This window comes from Monodelphis domestica, chromosome 7 (genome assembly GCF_027887165.1).
Source record: "Monodelphis domestica isolate mMonDom1 chromosome 7, mMonDom1.pri, whole genome shotgun sequence".
In the NCBI taxonomy this organism is placed as follows: domain Eukaryota; kingdom Metazoa; phylum Chordata; class Mammalia; order Didelphimorphia; family Didelphidae; genus Monodelphis; species Monodelphis domestica.
The window spans coordinates 144724707-144739330 of record NC_077233.1 but is presented as its reverse complement, the minus strand read 5'-3'; the positions used below and the strand labels follow the sequence as shown (position 1 = coordinate 144739330).

The following is a 14624-nucleotide window of genomic DNA, read 5'->3' as shown; positions in this document are numbered from 1 at the left end:
CAAACTCAAATACTTTCTAAGGACCCTTACCTTCTAAGACATTGCACTAGGTAGGGAGATGTGAACACTGGAAGGAAATCATCCCTGTCTCAAGGAGCTTAGGTTCTATTGGGAAGGGAGATAAACCTGTATGTATAGTAAAAATAAAGAAAGTAATTCAAGTAGGAAGAACCCCTTAGACTCATCCCAATCTCATTCCTTTTTACTGGAATGGATGTGGGAAGGAAGGGGAGAGGAATCTGGAAAGGCTTCTAAAAGGAGGTGGTGTGTGATTAAGACTTCCTGGCTACCTTCTCCCACATCTCATTTATTCTACATCTAAAAGAGAGACTGATTCTTGCCAAAATGGTAGGAAATGATTTTCTACTACTTGTTGTTGGCAAGACTTGTTTAATTTTATTTAGAATTCAGTAAATTAAAAACTTGATGGTAATATACTACTAAAATATTTTAGTTTTCTGTTTGAAGTGGAATTTGGGGGATTAAGCAGGAAAATGTGTTTTTATTTTGTGATTTTATTCATAGGCTCTTCGGTCAGTCAACAAAATAGTTTCAACAATTAGAGAACTATTCTTCTGGTATGTTGTTGAGGAGATTCTTGTTCAGGTTCAGGTTCAGGTTGGACTAAATGCCCTCTGATGTCCCTTTCAGTCCTGAGATTCTGAAACAGTATACTACAGGTTCATGTTTACACACCAAACCAGCTTTCCTACCTTTTACAGAGCTCTTAGATGTGAAACCTTTATCTGGCAGGAAGAATTATCCCTATTATCTCATCCACATTAATGCCACCCTCCTATTGAAAAAGGTTGACACACCAATAAAATTCTATGTGAAAAAAGCTTATCTGGCCAAAGTCAGGAGCTTAATTTCAAATTCCTGCTGAAATCAGAAGCACGTCTTTATCTCCCTCAAACACAATAATTCACTTGTTTAAGTATTTGGCTCTTACAACTTAGAAAATGGTTTTGGGGATTTTTCTTCTTCTATTTCCTAAAATTATAGCTATACACACTATTGTTTCTGTACTTTTTCTATGATTCAAGGATGAGAGATGAGTCAGTGAATTATCAGAGTTACATACAGAAATAGGATGAAGTAACTTTTCCTTTGATTCTTTGGTCCTTTCTCAAGTCTGATGCCTACAGTGGCTAAGATATCAGTTCATAATTACATTTATTATAAATTATGCCATATGCTCATTTGTTACCCTGACTAAAGTTATCACAACCCCTTTTCTCTATTCACTTACCTGTTCACCTCCAAAATGTAGGAGACTGTAAAGTGCCTTGCAATCTAAGTACTATCTTACATGTTTCCTCAGGTTAATATGGATTGAAATTCTGCTAGTTAGGGATTTTGTCATTCTTTATGTTCATCCAATTCTCAGTACAATACACTGGGTTATTCAACTATACTCTCTCATTGTTGTAGTGAAAGGGTTTAGGAAGACCTAGATTCAATTAGCAGCTCTGTTGTTTTCTAGCCCTATGACCTTAGGGTAAGTCCTCTGTATTTCAGTTTCAACTAAAAAATAAGAAAAATGAACCCTACTCAATTTACTCCACTGTTGTGAGTGAGGATCAAATAAAATCACAAAAAAAAAAAAATCATGGAATCTCAGGGCTAGAAAAGACCCATCCCGGGTTCTCCCCAATGGTTGAACAGAAATCACTTCTTCAAACATGTTTATGTGCACTTCACTTGAAGAATTCTGGAAATGGGGAACTCACTACCCCATGAAGCAGCCCATTCTATTAATTTTTTTTCAACAGTTCTGTTACAAAAGTTTTCTTTATTTTGTGTTAAAATTTACTTGCCTAGGACTTGGATTTATTATTCCTAGTTCTGACTTTTGAGATCAAGCAGAAGTCGAATCCTTCAATTCAATTCAGTAAACTTATTGAGCACCTACGCTGTGCCAGGTACAGTGCTAATAGACCCGGATGTAAAAAGAGGTAAAAGATGATCCCTGCCTTGTTCCCATTTGAAGGCAGAGTGGTGTGTAATGTAAAGAATCCTGGGGTGGGGTTGGAGTCTGGTTGAGCTGCTCCATTTATTGGTTCTTTCACTACTGACTTCGCCTTTCCCCTCATTTGTACAATAGGAAGAATCCCAGTACTACCCGCCTTACTAGTTTTAACAAACCTAAAGTAATAAAAATAATCGTTTCCTCCAAAAAATATAACAAACAGCCCAAACAAAAAACACTATCCCTATTGCCAGATCTTCATTTAAAAGACGAATAAAGCACCTACTATGCGCAAGGCACATCCCTAGTTCTTCCTTTTTGAGATCGTTTCTAGTCCCTTCAGTGGCACTCCTCCGTGTGCGAGCATGCCAAGGGTGAGTTAGCTCTGGGACAAAGATGCTTTGACATCTCACAATCAGTAGTCAGATATATCTCGGCAGGACTGCTCTTCTCCCAGCACAGCCCAGATTCCCGGTAGTGAGACCTTGGCCATGACCTGTTCCCAGGAGTTCGAGCCAATAAGCTTCTGTTCCTCAGTCCGGTCCTGGGCGGCCGGGAGGGGAAAGGATGTAGAGAGGAATGCGGGGCGACTCCCCCGAGACAAGGGCAGAGTGGGGTGTGTCTGTGGTGGGGCGGAAGATAGGGAGGTAGTAGCCCGAGCCTCCACTCTCCTCCAAGCGGATGCAGACCCTCCCTTTAGCCGAGAATCCCGGAGGGATTGCTACTACAAGAGGCGAGGGGAGAGCAGACATTCCCTTTGGTCGGAGCTGTCTCGGGCGGGTACCAAAGTCTAGCTTTACTGCAAACCCTCTCTGTCACTTTATGGGGAAGGTGCCTCTTTTGGAGGACGAGGACCGGACCAATCTTCTGGAGAGGTGTGGGAGAGGAGGCTGGGAGCCGGAGTGCTCTCAGATCTCCCCATCCTTCAGTACCACCTCCGCGCACCCCAGCACAAGGCAACAAGGTGACGTCACCGCCCAGGCAGCCACAGAGGCGGCTTCGCAGTTCTCACTTCACCCTCGCCTTCCCCCAGATGGAGAACCAAAGGGTCAACTGATATGCTCAACACCTGGAGCAACCCCCTTTCCATTCTCCAACCTTATTTTTCGAGGAGGCGGAGACAAAGAGCCTGGGGCGTGAGGAAGGTGCCAGTTCAAAATTCCCACGTCCCCATGCAGCACCCCACCCATCCCCGCGCCCGCCGCAGCAGGGCCTAATCCAACCGCCGCGCCGCTTTTTTATAGTCATCCCGAGAGGGGGTGGGGCCAATCCCGACGCCTGTGAACGCGTTGACGCCACGCGGCCGGGAGAAGGGGCGGGGCTAGGGCTTGAGCCCCGCTGCCTCCCGGCTCTCAGGCTTCCCTCCGCCCCCTCAGCTTCGGGGATCGACCCCGAGAATAGAGCGGTCAGGCCGGCGGGTTCTCTCCTTAGGCTTGCCGGCTAGCCACTTCTCTCCAGTCCGACCCCATCTCAGCCTTTTTCCTCCCCGTCTTCCTCGCCGTGGGCCTCTTCCTTACCGTCATGGGGCCCCTGCCGCCGCTCCCGGCGTGTGTGGAGAGATGAGGGGCGTCTGTGGTCAAGATGGATGCGGGGGCCTGACGGCCCCAGCGGCAGCATCGCCTGCTCCCAGCTCTGAAGGGTCTGGTGTTCCCCGCAGGGCAGCGGCTCCCGTACTGATGCAGTGATGCTCGCTGTGGCCACCGTCTGTCCTCCTCCTCCTCCTCCTTCTCGGATGTCTGAGGAGGTCTTTTGTCTGCCTCCGGAGCCGCAGGGAATCACTCGCCGCGCAGACCCGTCATCGCGGGCCGCTGCCTCGCCTCGGCCGTGAAGGGGGTGGGGGCGGGGTGGGGGCTGTTTCTCTGTAGCTGGCCGCCCTGGCCAATTTCCTTCCCATGAAAATGGAGCCGGATTTATTCGTGACTCTGTCCGCATCAGCCGGGACCACGTCGGACTCCCTGCTGACGTTCGGGGACCTGTTCCCGGAGCAGAAGGGGAAATATTTCCTCATGGACCTGGAGAAAGTGTCTGAGGAATCCAGGGGGCAGGTGCCTAGTTCTGATATGGTGCTGCTTCCTCCCGAGACCCCCCCGCAGCCCTCGGTGCTTTTAGGGCCTGTTCTGCAGGAGACCGGGTCTGTGGCTTTCCAGCAAGTTTTGGGGGAGGTGAAGCTCCACCAGGATTTATTTGCTGAAGGACCTATCAAATATTTATATCGGTTAGAAAATCAGGAACTCTGTCTTTTGGACCAAGAGGCCAATTCTTCTGTCGCTGACATCGATCAAGATTTACCTGTTAGTGACAAGCAGATGTCTTTGCTAGGTGTGGTTAATAACAATTCTTCTGAAGAGGATTTTAATACAGCTATTACTTTGGTGCAAGATCCTGTCGTGTCTGACCGGTTAACAGGTTCAGAAGAGCCGGAGCAGGAGGACCTTTATGCTCTTGATTTGGGCCCACCTCGGTCACCTCCACAGGATTTACAATTGAGCATAGAATTTAGGGAGCAGGAATCATGTACGAGAAATTGCCTTCCAGAAAGTGAAGACATTCTTCAGGATCAAAGAGATTTTTACTTAGGCATGGACCAGGCTGCTTGCTCGGACCCCAAAACCCAGCTCTCAGGACTTGATCCAGTTTTTTCCTGGACTAAAGAGCCAGAGGAATACGTGCCCAGAAGATGCCAGAAAAGTGTTTCATTAAGTGCAGAAGATTTAAATCATAGTTACCAAATTAGCAATGAAATAAACTTCTTTCCCTCTTTCACTACTTCCACTTTGTGTGATCTGAAGTTAGATATAGTTCAAAATAACCTGGGCCAAACCTCTGATTTCAGCCAGACTGAACCAATTCCAAATGAGTCTTCAGGGTGTCAGGAAGATGGCCCTCGACTCAGAGCTGTATTTGATGCTCTAGACAGAGATGGGGATGGTTTTGTCCGTATAGAAGAGTTTGTTCAATTTGCCACAGTTTATGGTGCAGAACAGGTAATATAATCTAAAATCTCTCTAATTTGGGTAAATGTTTGTATGTCCTTGAATGTGTCTCCTATATGTTTTTATTTCTTCTGAAAATTTGTCTCTTAAAGAGCCTCTTCCATCAAGGAACAAATAATATCACTAGTATATCTGTTTACACTAAATATAGGATAATTTTGAAATGTGTGTACAAAGATAAGTAGCTTTGGGATTTTTTTTTTTCAATCTGGAATATCCTTTATCTTTGATCATACTTTCTTTAATCTTTTTCACTTTTCTCTCTTCCCCCTCTCCTTAAAATTTTGGTATTGTGTCACCCTCCCATAAATACACTATATACTAGACCTACTGAGAATAATTTTATTGACTTGAGCTGAGAACAGTCTTGGGGAATTTGAGGGACCAACCTTAACCAAAATTTGGAGGTAATAGCTTTTTTTTTTTTTGAGGGGGAGAAGGTTGAGGTAATAAAAGTTAAGGATGTATAAAATCCTAATTCTTTTGGAACAGTTAAGGACATATTAGTAGCTTCTAGTTTTGAACAGTTATTTTAAAATGTATGGTTAAGAATTCTTTCTAAATAATTGGGTTTTTATTTATTTGAGCCATGAAAAATAGAGTAATTTTCTCCTATTATCAATTTATTTTCTTTCTGTGTTCTTTTGAATTATTTAATTACTAAAGACACAAATTAACAGATAGTGCTGGAAGGGAAGGTTGAGTTTGAACCAGCTACCTCTGGAACCTCAGGCAAACTCCCTCTGCCTGAGCTACCAGGCAGGAAGCTCAAGGGCTCTGTATAGTCAGCAAGCAGCCTTTTGGCTTGGCAGTCACAGCCTGCAGTGATGCTGCTTCTGGGTGGGATTCCTTCTCTTGCCTGTCAGTTCTTCCCTCTACCTCTTCAACTCAGGAGCTTCCTCACAAGACTCCTCTCCAACAGGAGATAGTCATGCTATATCATAGAGCTGGAAGGAACCCTGGAGACCATTGAGGGTGACTCCCTTATTTTATAGATGAGGTAACAGAGGCCCAGAGAATTTAAATGACTAGCCCAGTCTCATCTAGTTTAACTCCCTCTTATTTTACTAGGGAAACTGAGGCCAAATAATTATTTTCTTCCCCATGACTAAACTGGTCATTAATAATAACAATATTTACATAGGCTCTTAAGTTTGCACAGCCCTTAGCTTGAAGCAGACCTATGAAGTAGGTTGTACAAGTGCTGTTACCTTCCATTTATAGATGAGCAAACTGAGGCACTGAACACAAAAGTGATTTGACCATGATCAGATACCTAGTATCAAATATGGAAATTAAATTATTCCAAATCCAGTAATTTTTTGCAATAACCTCCTAATGCTTAATATGTATACTTTTTATAATGTCTCTAACTATATACAGGAATTTTCTTATATGTTTTATAACAAGATTTTGTTAGTAGTAGCCATAATTAAGTTTTCAGTTTTTCTTAAAGGCTCCACCAAATTTTCCAGAACCTCTCATTAAACATTTGTTGATTTGCTGATAACATTTGTTGAAAATTTTAAACATTGTTACAAGTTTTTATGCTTTCTGTATTGTAGTATAAGATCATGGTTCTTATATGACCTTGCTAATAGCAAAGTATTTCATTAGAAGGCTAGCTACCCATTCTTTTGTAAACTAAGACAAGTCCCTAAAGGAGGATCTGATTGACTTTTATACTTTGCTGATCTTTTGTATATGTTCATAATCTGTGCAGAAATCCTTTTAAATATAAAACATGATGTCAACTATCCAGGATACTGTTTACTTACTATAATGATCTTTGAGATTGACCTTTATAATAATAAAATATTTATGATATGTGTTGATAATAGGGCATACTGTATATACATGACAATATGGCAGTATCATGGTTCCTTGAGTATTATAGCCTAGAAAGGTATGTAACTGCTTAAAAAAGATCTTTGTGTTGTTGTCACTTCCAAATGACATCAAATCTCCCTTCCCTCTACACTGCCTCCCCCTTCAAATCCTCCTTGCATAACAAAGAAGTATATTTAGGTAAAACAAACCAACACTTGGGCAGTGTCTGACAGTTTTTGCCTTATTTCATACATAGTATATCAGAAAGTGAGTCAGAGGGTGTACCAACAAGGTGATTTTGGGTAAATCACAATCTTCCAAGAACTCACTTTTCTCATTTGTAAAACAGATTATATGTCTTCTGTGGCTCTTTCTAGCTGAACAGTTACACTGTTGTGGTCACTGTCCAGCGATTGTTCTATTGCTGCTTACTTTGCTCTACCTCAGTTCATACAAGTCTTCTGTATAGTCTTCTCTACTTCTCTGTAGTCTTCATATATGGTGTTTCTTATGGGGCAAACAATAATTTGCTTTAAAAAAAAAAACAACCTTACTTTCTATCTTAGTAATACATCTGAGACAGAAAAGTAAAAGTTAGACAATAAAGGTTAAGTGACTTGCCAAAGGTCACACAGTTAGACATATCTAAGGTCAGAATTGAACCCAGGTCCTTCCAATTCCAGGCCTGGTATTCTATCACTGTGGTACCTAGTTGCTCCTGGGGCAAATAATATTATATTAACATACCACAATTTGTTCAGCCTTTGCTTAATTGAAGGACACCCCCTTTTTTCTTGTTGCCACAGAAAACATTTTTATACATATGAGACCTTTCTGTCTTTGATCTCCTATTGCTACATGTCTAATAGTGATTTCCTTGGGTATGATGGTATATATAATTTAGTATATTTCTAATAGTTATAGATTGTGGTCTAGAATGGTCAGATAGATTCATAATTCCAACAACGGTGTGCCTATATCCTCAAAGCCCCTCTAGCATTTACTACTTTTGTCTTCTGATGTCTGTTTACATCCTGAAAGTACTTCTTAATTTCATTGTTATTAAATGCTTTGTTGATCTGCATTTGAAGTTCATGTTTGTGTTTTTCTGTCTGGAATGAATGTATAACTGAGTAGTGCCCCATTTACCAAATCCACATTTACCATATTGGTTGTCTCAATAGTGCTGGTACTGTTTCTCTTTTGGCAGCTTTTTCTTTTTGCCATGTGGACTTGACAATGGCTTTGTCTTTGGTTTCAATGAAATTGTTGGGAGATATTTTTCATTAGCCATTGATTGTGCTATATAACTTAAGAATGTAGATAGGTTTCAGTTTGTACTCATGAAAATACTTCTTGTACATATCATTAAGTTGTAGCATGGGGTGAAGTCTTAGAATATGGGAGCCAACATAAAAGTAGAGTAGAAAGAATGCTGACTTGGAGTCAGGAAGTCCTGATTTCAAACGTTTACTAACTGTGTGACCAAGAGCAAGTCATTTAACCTCTCAGTTTCCTCATCTGTAAAATGAGGATAATAATATCTATAATATTACCTCATGGGATTATTGTAAGGCTCAAAAGAATTAATGTGTACAAACTGCTTTGCAAGCCTTAGAGCCAAATATAGATGCCAGCTATTTTTTCTTATTAAAAATTTGATTAAATTTTTCCTATATATTAGGACTTTTTTCTGGTTTTAGGACTTCCTTATTTACCTTATATGATTTCTACATATCATGTGTACTCAATTTATTGACTTAAAATTATGGCCATTTGAAGGATATTTTGTCTTTTCCCCTTATTGGTCACAGTGAAAAAAGATTGAATGGCCATTTAAAGGGTTGTTATAACAATGAATTAAATTCAATGAAAGTCTCATAAGCACCTAATACATGCAAGACTGAAGTTATATTTTCTTCATGATATAAAAGTGACCCTGGGTTCCCAAAAGCTGTGCCAGGGAGCCAAATTTTACCAAGCTGGAAAACTGCAATTATAGACACATTATTAGTCTCTCTGTGGTCCAACAACCAGCCTAGCTATTTTCAGAAAGGTTCATCACCAGGTGAGCTATATGATGATGAATTTTTCAGCCATTGCAATGCTTAAAAATTGACTTCTAAAAGGTTGTAATCTCTGTTGGTGAAGGTAATATGATGAAATTACAGTAAAGAAATACTGAAGTATTTGTCAGGCACTGGGAATACAAGGATAAAAAAAAAACCTCAACCTCAAAACAGTTCTTGCCCTCAAGGAATTTACATCTAATAAAGGAGATTAGACCTGTATACAAATAACTATTATACAGGTTGTACAAAGAAAGGAAAAGAAGTGGTCCAAACATAGTGCTAAGGACTTTTGAAAAGGGAGAATGGGAGAATATGAAATAGGACAGTCAGTACATTATTCAGTCCCTTCCTTCTGACACAGGTGTCCCACATCCTCTGGTAGAATTTAAAATTTGAAGACTGATAATAATTCTTAATTTGCTAGGTGATTGTAAGAGGGATTGCTTCCACAGAAGCTATTTTTCATTCATTAATTCAGCTTTCATCAAAAGTTGGAGGCTTAATGGTAAATTCTGTGGACCTCCATGAAGCCCTTTAGGATATTCATAATCAGTCTTTGATTTTGGTTGACCATCTAGTCATATGGTCAGGTTGCAATTTTAGGAAATTTATTTACATGGTTAGCTCATAAGGCTGACTTTTAAATTTTCTTCTGGCTAATATGGAGGCATAAGCAAAACCTGACTAACTTTTTTTTCAAATGACATCGTTGTCTTTCTTTTCTTATAATCTAGTCATTTATTAAGAACCAATTTATAGCTAAAAGGAAAGGAAGAATGATTATTCTTTGAGTTGGATAGATGGAGTAATTGCCGTCAAGTCTTATATCCACAGAGAAAGTGAAGAATAACTGAAATTCACATAACAGTGTTTGTGCTTTAAAAAGGTCAATCCTTACAACTTGGTAAGTTAGCTAATACTAGAGTTATTATACTCATTTGATAGATCAAGAAACAGCAAGGTTAAAGTGACTTGGCCATGATCACATGGCTAATAAAGGGCTTTTGATTTCAAGGTCAGTATGATATCCACTGTGCCATTCTCCCTTTTACAAAACTGTCATTTTAGGATTTGAATTTTGGGATTACTTTTGATTTGGCAGGTATCTTAACCACTGCTCTCCTGTTCCACAAGCAGGTCAATAAGCAAAATAATACCTTGAACAGTACTTTGGAGTCAGAAGGGACTTTAGAACTTACTGGATCTATCTAATTAAGTTAAAATAAATATTAAAACGTCTTGGTTTTTTAAAAACCAAGCCTTTCTAATGGGATTTCAAAAACATGGAGCATATATGGCTGATTGATTTATAAATTCTGCTTAGATGACAGCATGCCCTTGTTGACTAACAAGTCAAGGGACTTATATGATAGTTAATAAATTTTCATTTGATAATTGCTTTAATTTGTAATTCTATAAATGTATTTTTAAAAAACTTTGTTGCCAATATTTTGCTTTTGTTGCCAGACATTTCCCCTTAAACCTCTCTCATCCCTCACTAACTGAACCCTTCCTTATAACAAATAAAAATGTCTAAGCAATACCAATGAACATAGTAGCAACTTATATTCACTAATTCACAGTTAGAGAAGATATTAATTTTATTCACCTTTGCTACTGCTGAGGCCTTGCACATGGTAGGCACAAATAAATAAAGCTTTGAATGGTATTAGCATGAGGGTAATCTGAGGGCCCAGATACCTTGTCTGTTACTTAAATAAGCAACTTATTGAGTTTGAATCTTAATGGGAGCAGCAGGTTTCTATAAAGCAAATATCTTTTCCTATTTCCTTGACAATGTTATGGTGCATTTAAATTTTATTATGTCATCTTGTGACAGATCAGGTGTGGTGTAATGTAATAGAGTTTCAAAAGAAATTAACAGTTGAAGTCAATGTGAAAAGAGAGGACTAGAAGCGAACCTCTGATTATATTTAAAAAAACTAGATAGTATAAATTATTCCTTCAGACAATAAATTGTTTTTGTCTACTGTAAATTATAAAAGTAGAGATCTATAAGAAAGTTCACTTTTGACCATTGGAATATATCATCAAGTAAAACACAGGAAAAAACAAAAATGGAATTTAAATTTTACTTAATTAAAAAACACATATAAATATATAATTAATTTAGATCCAACAGAGGATTCTCTACATGAAAAGTATTATATGATTTCTAATGATTTTGTGTGGAAGTACTAGTCATTGTTCTTTCCAATAGTCATGAGAATGGTGTTATAGAACTCTGCTCATCGTAGCACTACTACTGATGGGGGTAGAAGAATTCTTTCTTCTCCCCCACCCAGTTAGGTCTTTTTTGCTACCATTCTCATTGCATTTTAAGTGTCTTGCTACTTCCATAATTTAATTTTTTAACAATTAAAATATTTCATCTTTTTCCAATGACATGTAAAAACAGCTTTTAATATATATATTTTAAATTTCAGTTCCAAATTTTCTCCTTCTCTTCTCCTTTATTGGGAAGGCAAGCAATTCGATATAGGTTATGTATGTACTGTTATTTTAATTTAATTTTAACCTTTACCTTCTGTCTTAGAATTAATGCATTGTATTGATTCCAGGGCAGGAGAATAGTAAGGGCTAGGCAATGGGAGTTGTATAAGAGGGAAAGATCAGAAGCAAATTAAGATCCATATAGTCAAGAAGTGTTTGAGACCAAATTTGAACTCAGGACTTCCTATGTCCAGGTCTCGCTCTCTATCCCCTGAGCTACCCCCTCAGAGTTGTTTTAATGTGCATTTCTCTAATCAGCAGTGATTTAGAGCATTTTTTCCATATGATTATAGATAGCTTTGATTTTTTTGTCTGAAAACCATCTGTTTATATTGTTTGACCATTTATCAATAGTATAATTACTTGCATTCTTATAAATTTTACTCAGTTCTCAATATATTTGAGAAATGAGGTCTTTATCAGAGGTACTTACTTTAAACATTTTCCCCTCAGTTATGATTATTTTCTTTTATCTTATTTCCCCACTGTTTATCCCCCCCCCTTTATCTCCTTTCACTCTGTCCTTCCTCAAAAATTTTTTGCTTCCTACCACCACCTCCCCCCTTTCTGCCCTACCTTTTATAAGTCCCACCTTCTCTTTTCTGATTCTGCTTTTGCTGTGTATAGATTTCTATACCCAACTGAGTGTCTGAGCCATTTCCTATGTGAGATAGGTTCAAGTGTTGTCTACCCTCCCTCTTCCCCTCTACTGTACAAGCTCCTGTTTTATGAGATAATTTACCCCATTCTACCTCTCTCTTTCCCTTTACCCAATGAATCCCTCTTTCTTACTCTTATATTTGATTCCTTAGATATCAGATATTCCTCAGATATCATTCCATCATAGTCAACCCACATTCGTGCCCTCTCTCTAGATATACTCCTTCTAACTGCTCTAGAAATGATAGTTCTTAGTTCTTAGGAATTACAAGTATCATCTTCCCATGTAGAAAAGTAAACAGTTTAACCATATTGAATCCCTTATCTTTTCTGTTTCCTATTTACCTTTTTATACTCCCCCCCCTCTTGAGTCTTATATTTGAAAGTATCATTTTCTCTTTAGATCAGGTCTTTTTATCAGGAATACTTGAAAACTCTCTGTTTCATTAAATATTTATTTTTTTCCCCTGAAGTATTATACCCAGTTTTCCTAAGCAGATGATTATGGCTATAATCCTTTGCCCTCTGGAATACTATATTCCAAGGTTTCCAGTTCCTTAATGTCGAAGATGCTAAATCTTATCTGATCTTAACTGTGGCTCCATGATATTTGAATGATTTCTGTCTGGCTGCTTGTAATATTTTCTCCTCAGTCACTCCTAAGGTTTGCTGGGACATGTTCTGTGCTGAGCTGCATTCCACTCTCACCTCAGTAAGATAGACCTTTCCTGCTGATCTTCTAAGTTGTCTTGAGCTGGAAAATTGTTTTTATCCTCCCCCCTTCTTTTATGGATTCTGCCATTCCAGAATTAATTTTGAGGTATTATTTTAAAATTGTGTGGAGAATTTGGGAGATCTCAGGTGAGTCCCTGCCCTCACTCCACAATCAATCATTTCCCTTCCAACATTCTTTTGAAGTGCAACTTGGCATAGTTACAATCATATGATAAGAGCCGAGATGCTTCCTTGTGTTAGGATTATAGATAATGGCTCTTTTAACTTATGTGACTATTCTCTTTCAGCTTTTATGAATGTTCTTGCTATAGTCACAATGCTGACAAACGGTAGATAAAACACTGTTTTAATCTAGACACTAAAATATAGGATCAATAAAGAATGCTATATAATGCTAAAACTCCATTTTGTTTTTGAGGGAGACCACACTTAAGTCAGTAGCAATATTAAACTCAAGTGGTTCTACAGCCACTTCTTTTCTTTAGACTATAAAAGCAGTTTAAATAGTAATACATTTAGAGTCAATAGCTAACAAAATAATTATGGAAAAACTCATAGGTTATTTTGTTGTTTAATTTGGTGAACCTTACAGAATATTAAATTAACATATTCAGTTACTTACTGTTATTAGATTGGCTATTCTTGTTAATTGCATGAATTTTCATTAGAAAATTCCTGTGGTTTTCTAAAAAATTTGCAGCTAATGATACAAGTAACCTTTATCTAAACTTCTGTTTAACCTATTATCTAAGCTACTATATTTGTAATTAATTTTCTGGGGGAAAGTATGATATTGCAAATAAGAGAAAGGAAGGTTAGATATTTTTAAAGAATTCTTTTAGCTGGGTTCAAGAGCTTATGGAGGAAAAAGGATGATAGGGAAGAATTCAGTATCTTCTAAAGAAGATTGAATGTTTTTAGCAGAGAGAAATCATTTGAATAAATATCTGTTTGTCAGTTTGAGGCAAAATGCTTGATGTTAAGTTTAACATTATTTTTAGTAAACTTATAACAACTTAAGGAAAGTTGATTCTTTCATGGGTTAGCATTGCTTTGGTCACATTTTTTTGGTAGAGTCCTTCTGTTTTTCATAATTTTCAGAACCAAAACAAAAATTGAGCTTCACTGTTCCATCTTGGGTAAGTGCTACTGGGGACATGTGTTCCAGCTGATGTTTTTTTTACTGAAAACTACTGAAGTAGGCCTGTAGAGTGAGATGGACATGTTGTACAGTAGTGGACATTTAACAACCCTAAGATCTTCTGCTGTGGGATTTTGTAGTATTGATGATTTTAAGTTTTAAGGGTATGATAACTTGGAGAATTTTTAAAAGGCAAATGTGACAGGGTATTATTCATTGTAGACTCAGTACTGCCACAGTGTGTTTATTTGGACTCCTTCAACTCTCAGCTTTCCACGATTCAAAATCCAGATAACACCTAAGCTATTTCTAGCCTTTTTCTTTTGGAAGGGAAAGGATAAAAACTTGTTGAAATGCTATTTTGTTAAATGGGCCTCCTCCCTCTTCCTCATTTTTTTTCAGTGATTTTCTCCTTTATATTTACAGAAATTTACATATGATCTCAAAGAAGATAGTACTCTTCACTGGAGGTCTTCAGAGACTTTATGGCTAAATGTCAGAGATGTGGTAGAGGAAATTCTTCAAGTTGAACTAAATGTTAGTTTCTGAGGTAGATCACTGAAAATAAATGATCATTGCAATGGATCATCCCTTTGAATTTAGAGACTGCCAGTGTGAATTTTACCTACTAAATAACAAACATATTGTAATCTGTAGCAGTGGAAGAAGTTCCTGTGCTACCAAAATTATAAATCCTCCAAGTAATC

General features: G+C 38.3%; 1 protein-coding gene across 2 annotated transcripts in view; it reads left to right on the top strand.

Moving 5' to 3' along the window:
- Positions 1-361: 361 nt before the first annotated feature.
- Positions 362-14624, top strand: part of RAB11FIP3 (RAB11 family interacting protein 3) — a 192186-nt gene continuing 177923 nt past the window's right edge. The window contains exon 1 of one of the 2 annotated variants that reach the window (XM_001372719.5): positions 362-4956. In XM_001372719.5, coding sequence (XP_001372756.3) covers positions 3865-4956 — 1092 coding nt within the window. In that variant the 5' untranslated portion in view covers positions 362-3864. The remainder of the gene's footprint in view (positions 4957-14624) is intronic. The other variant, XM_007499196.3, reaches the window with a different exon arrangement.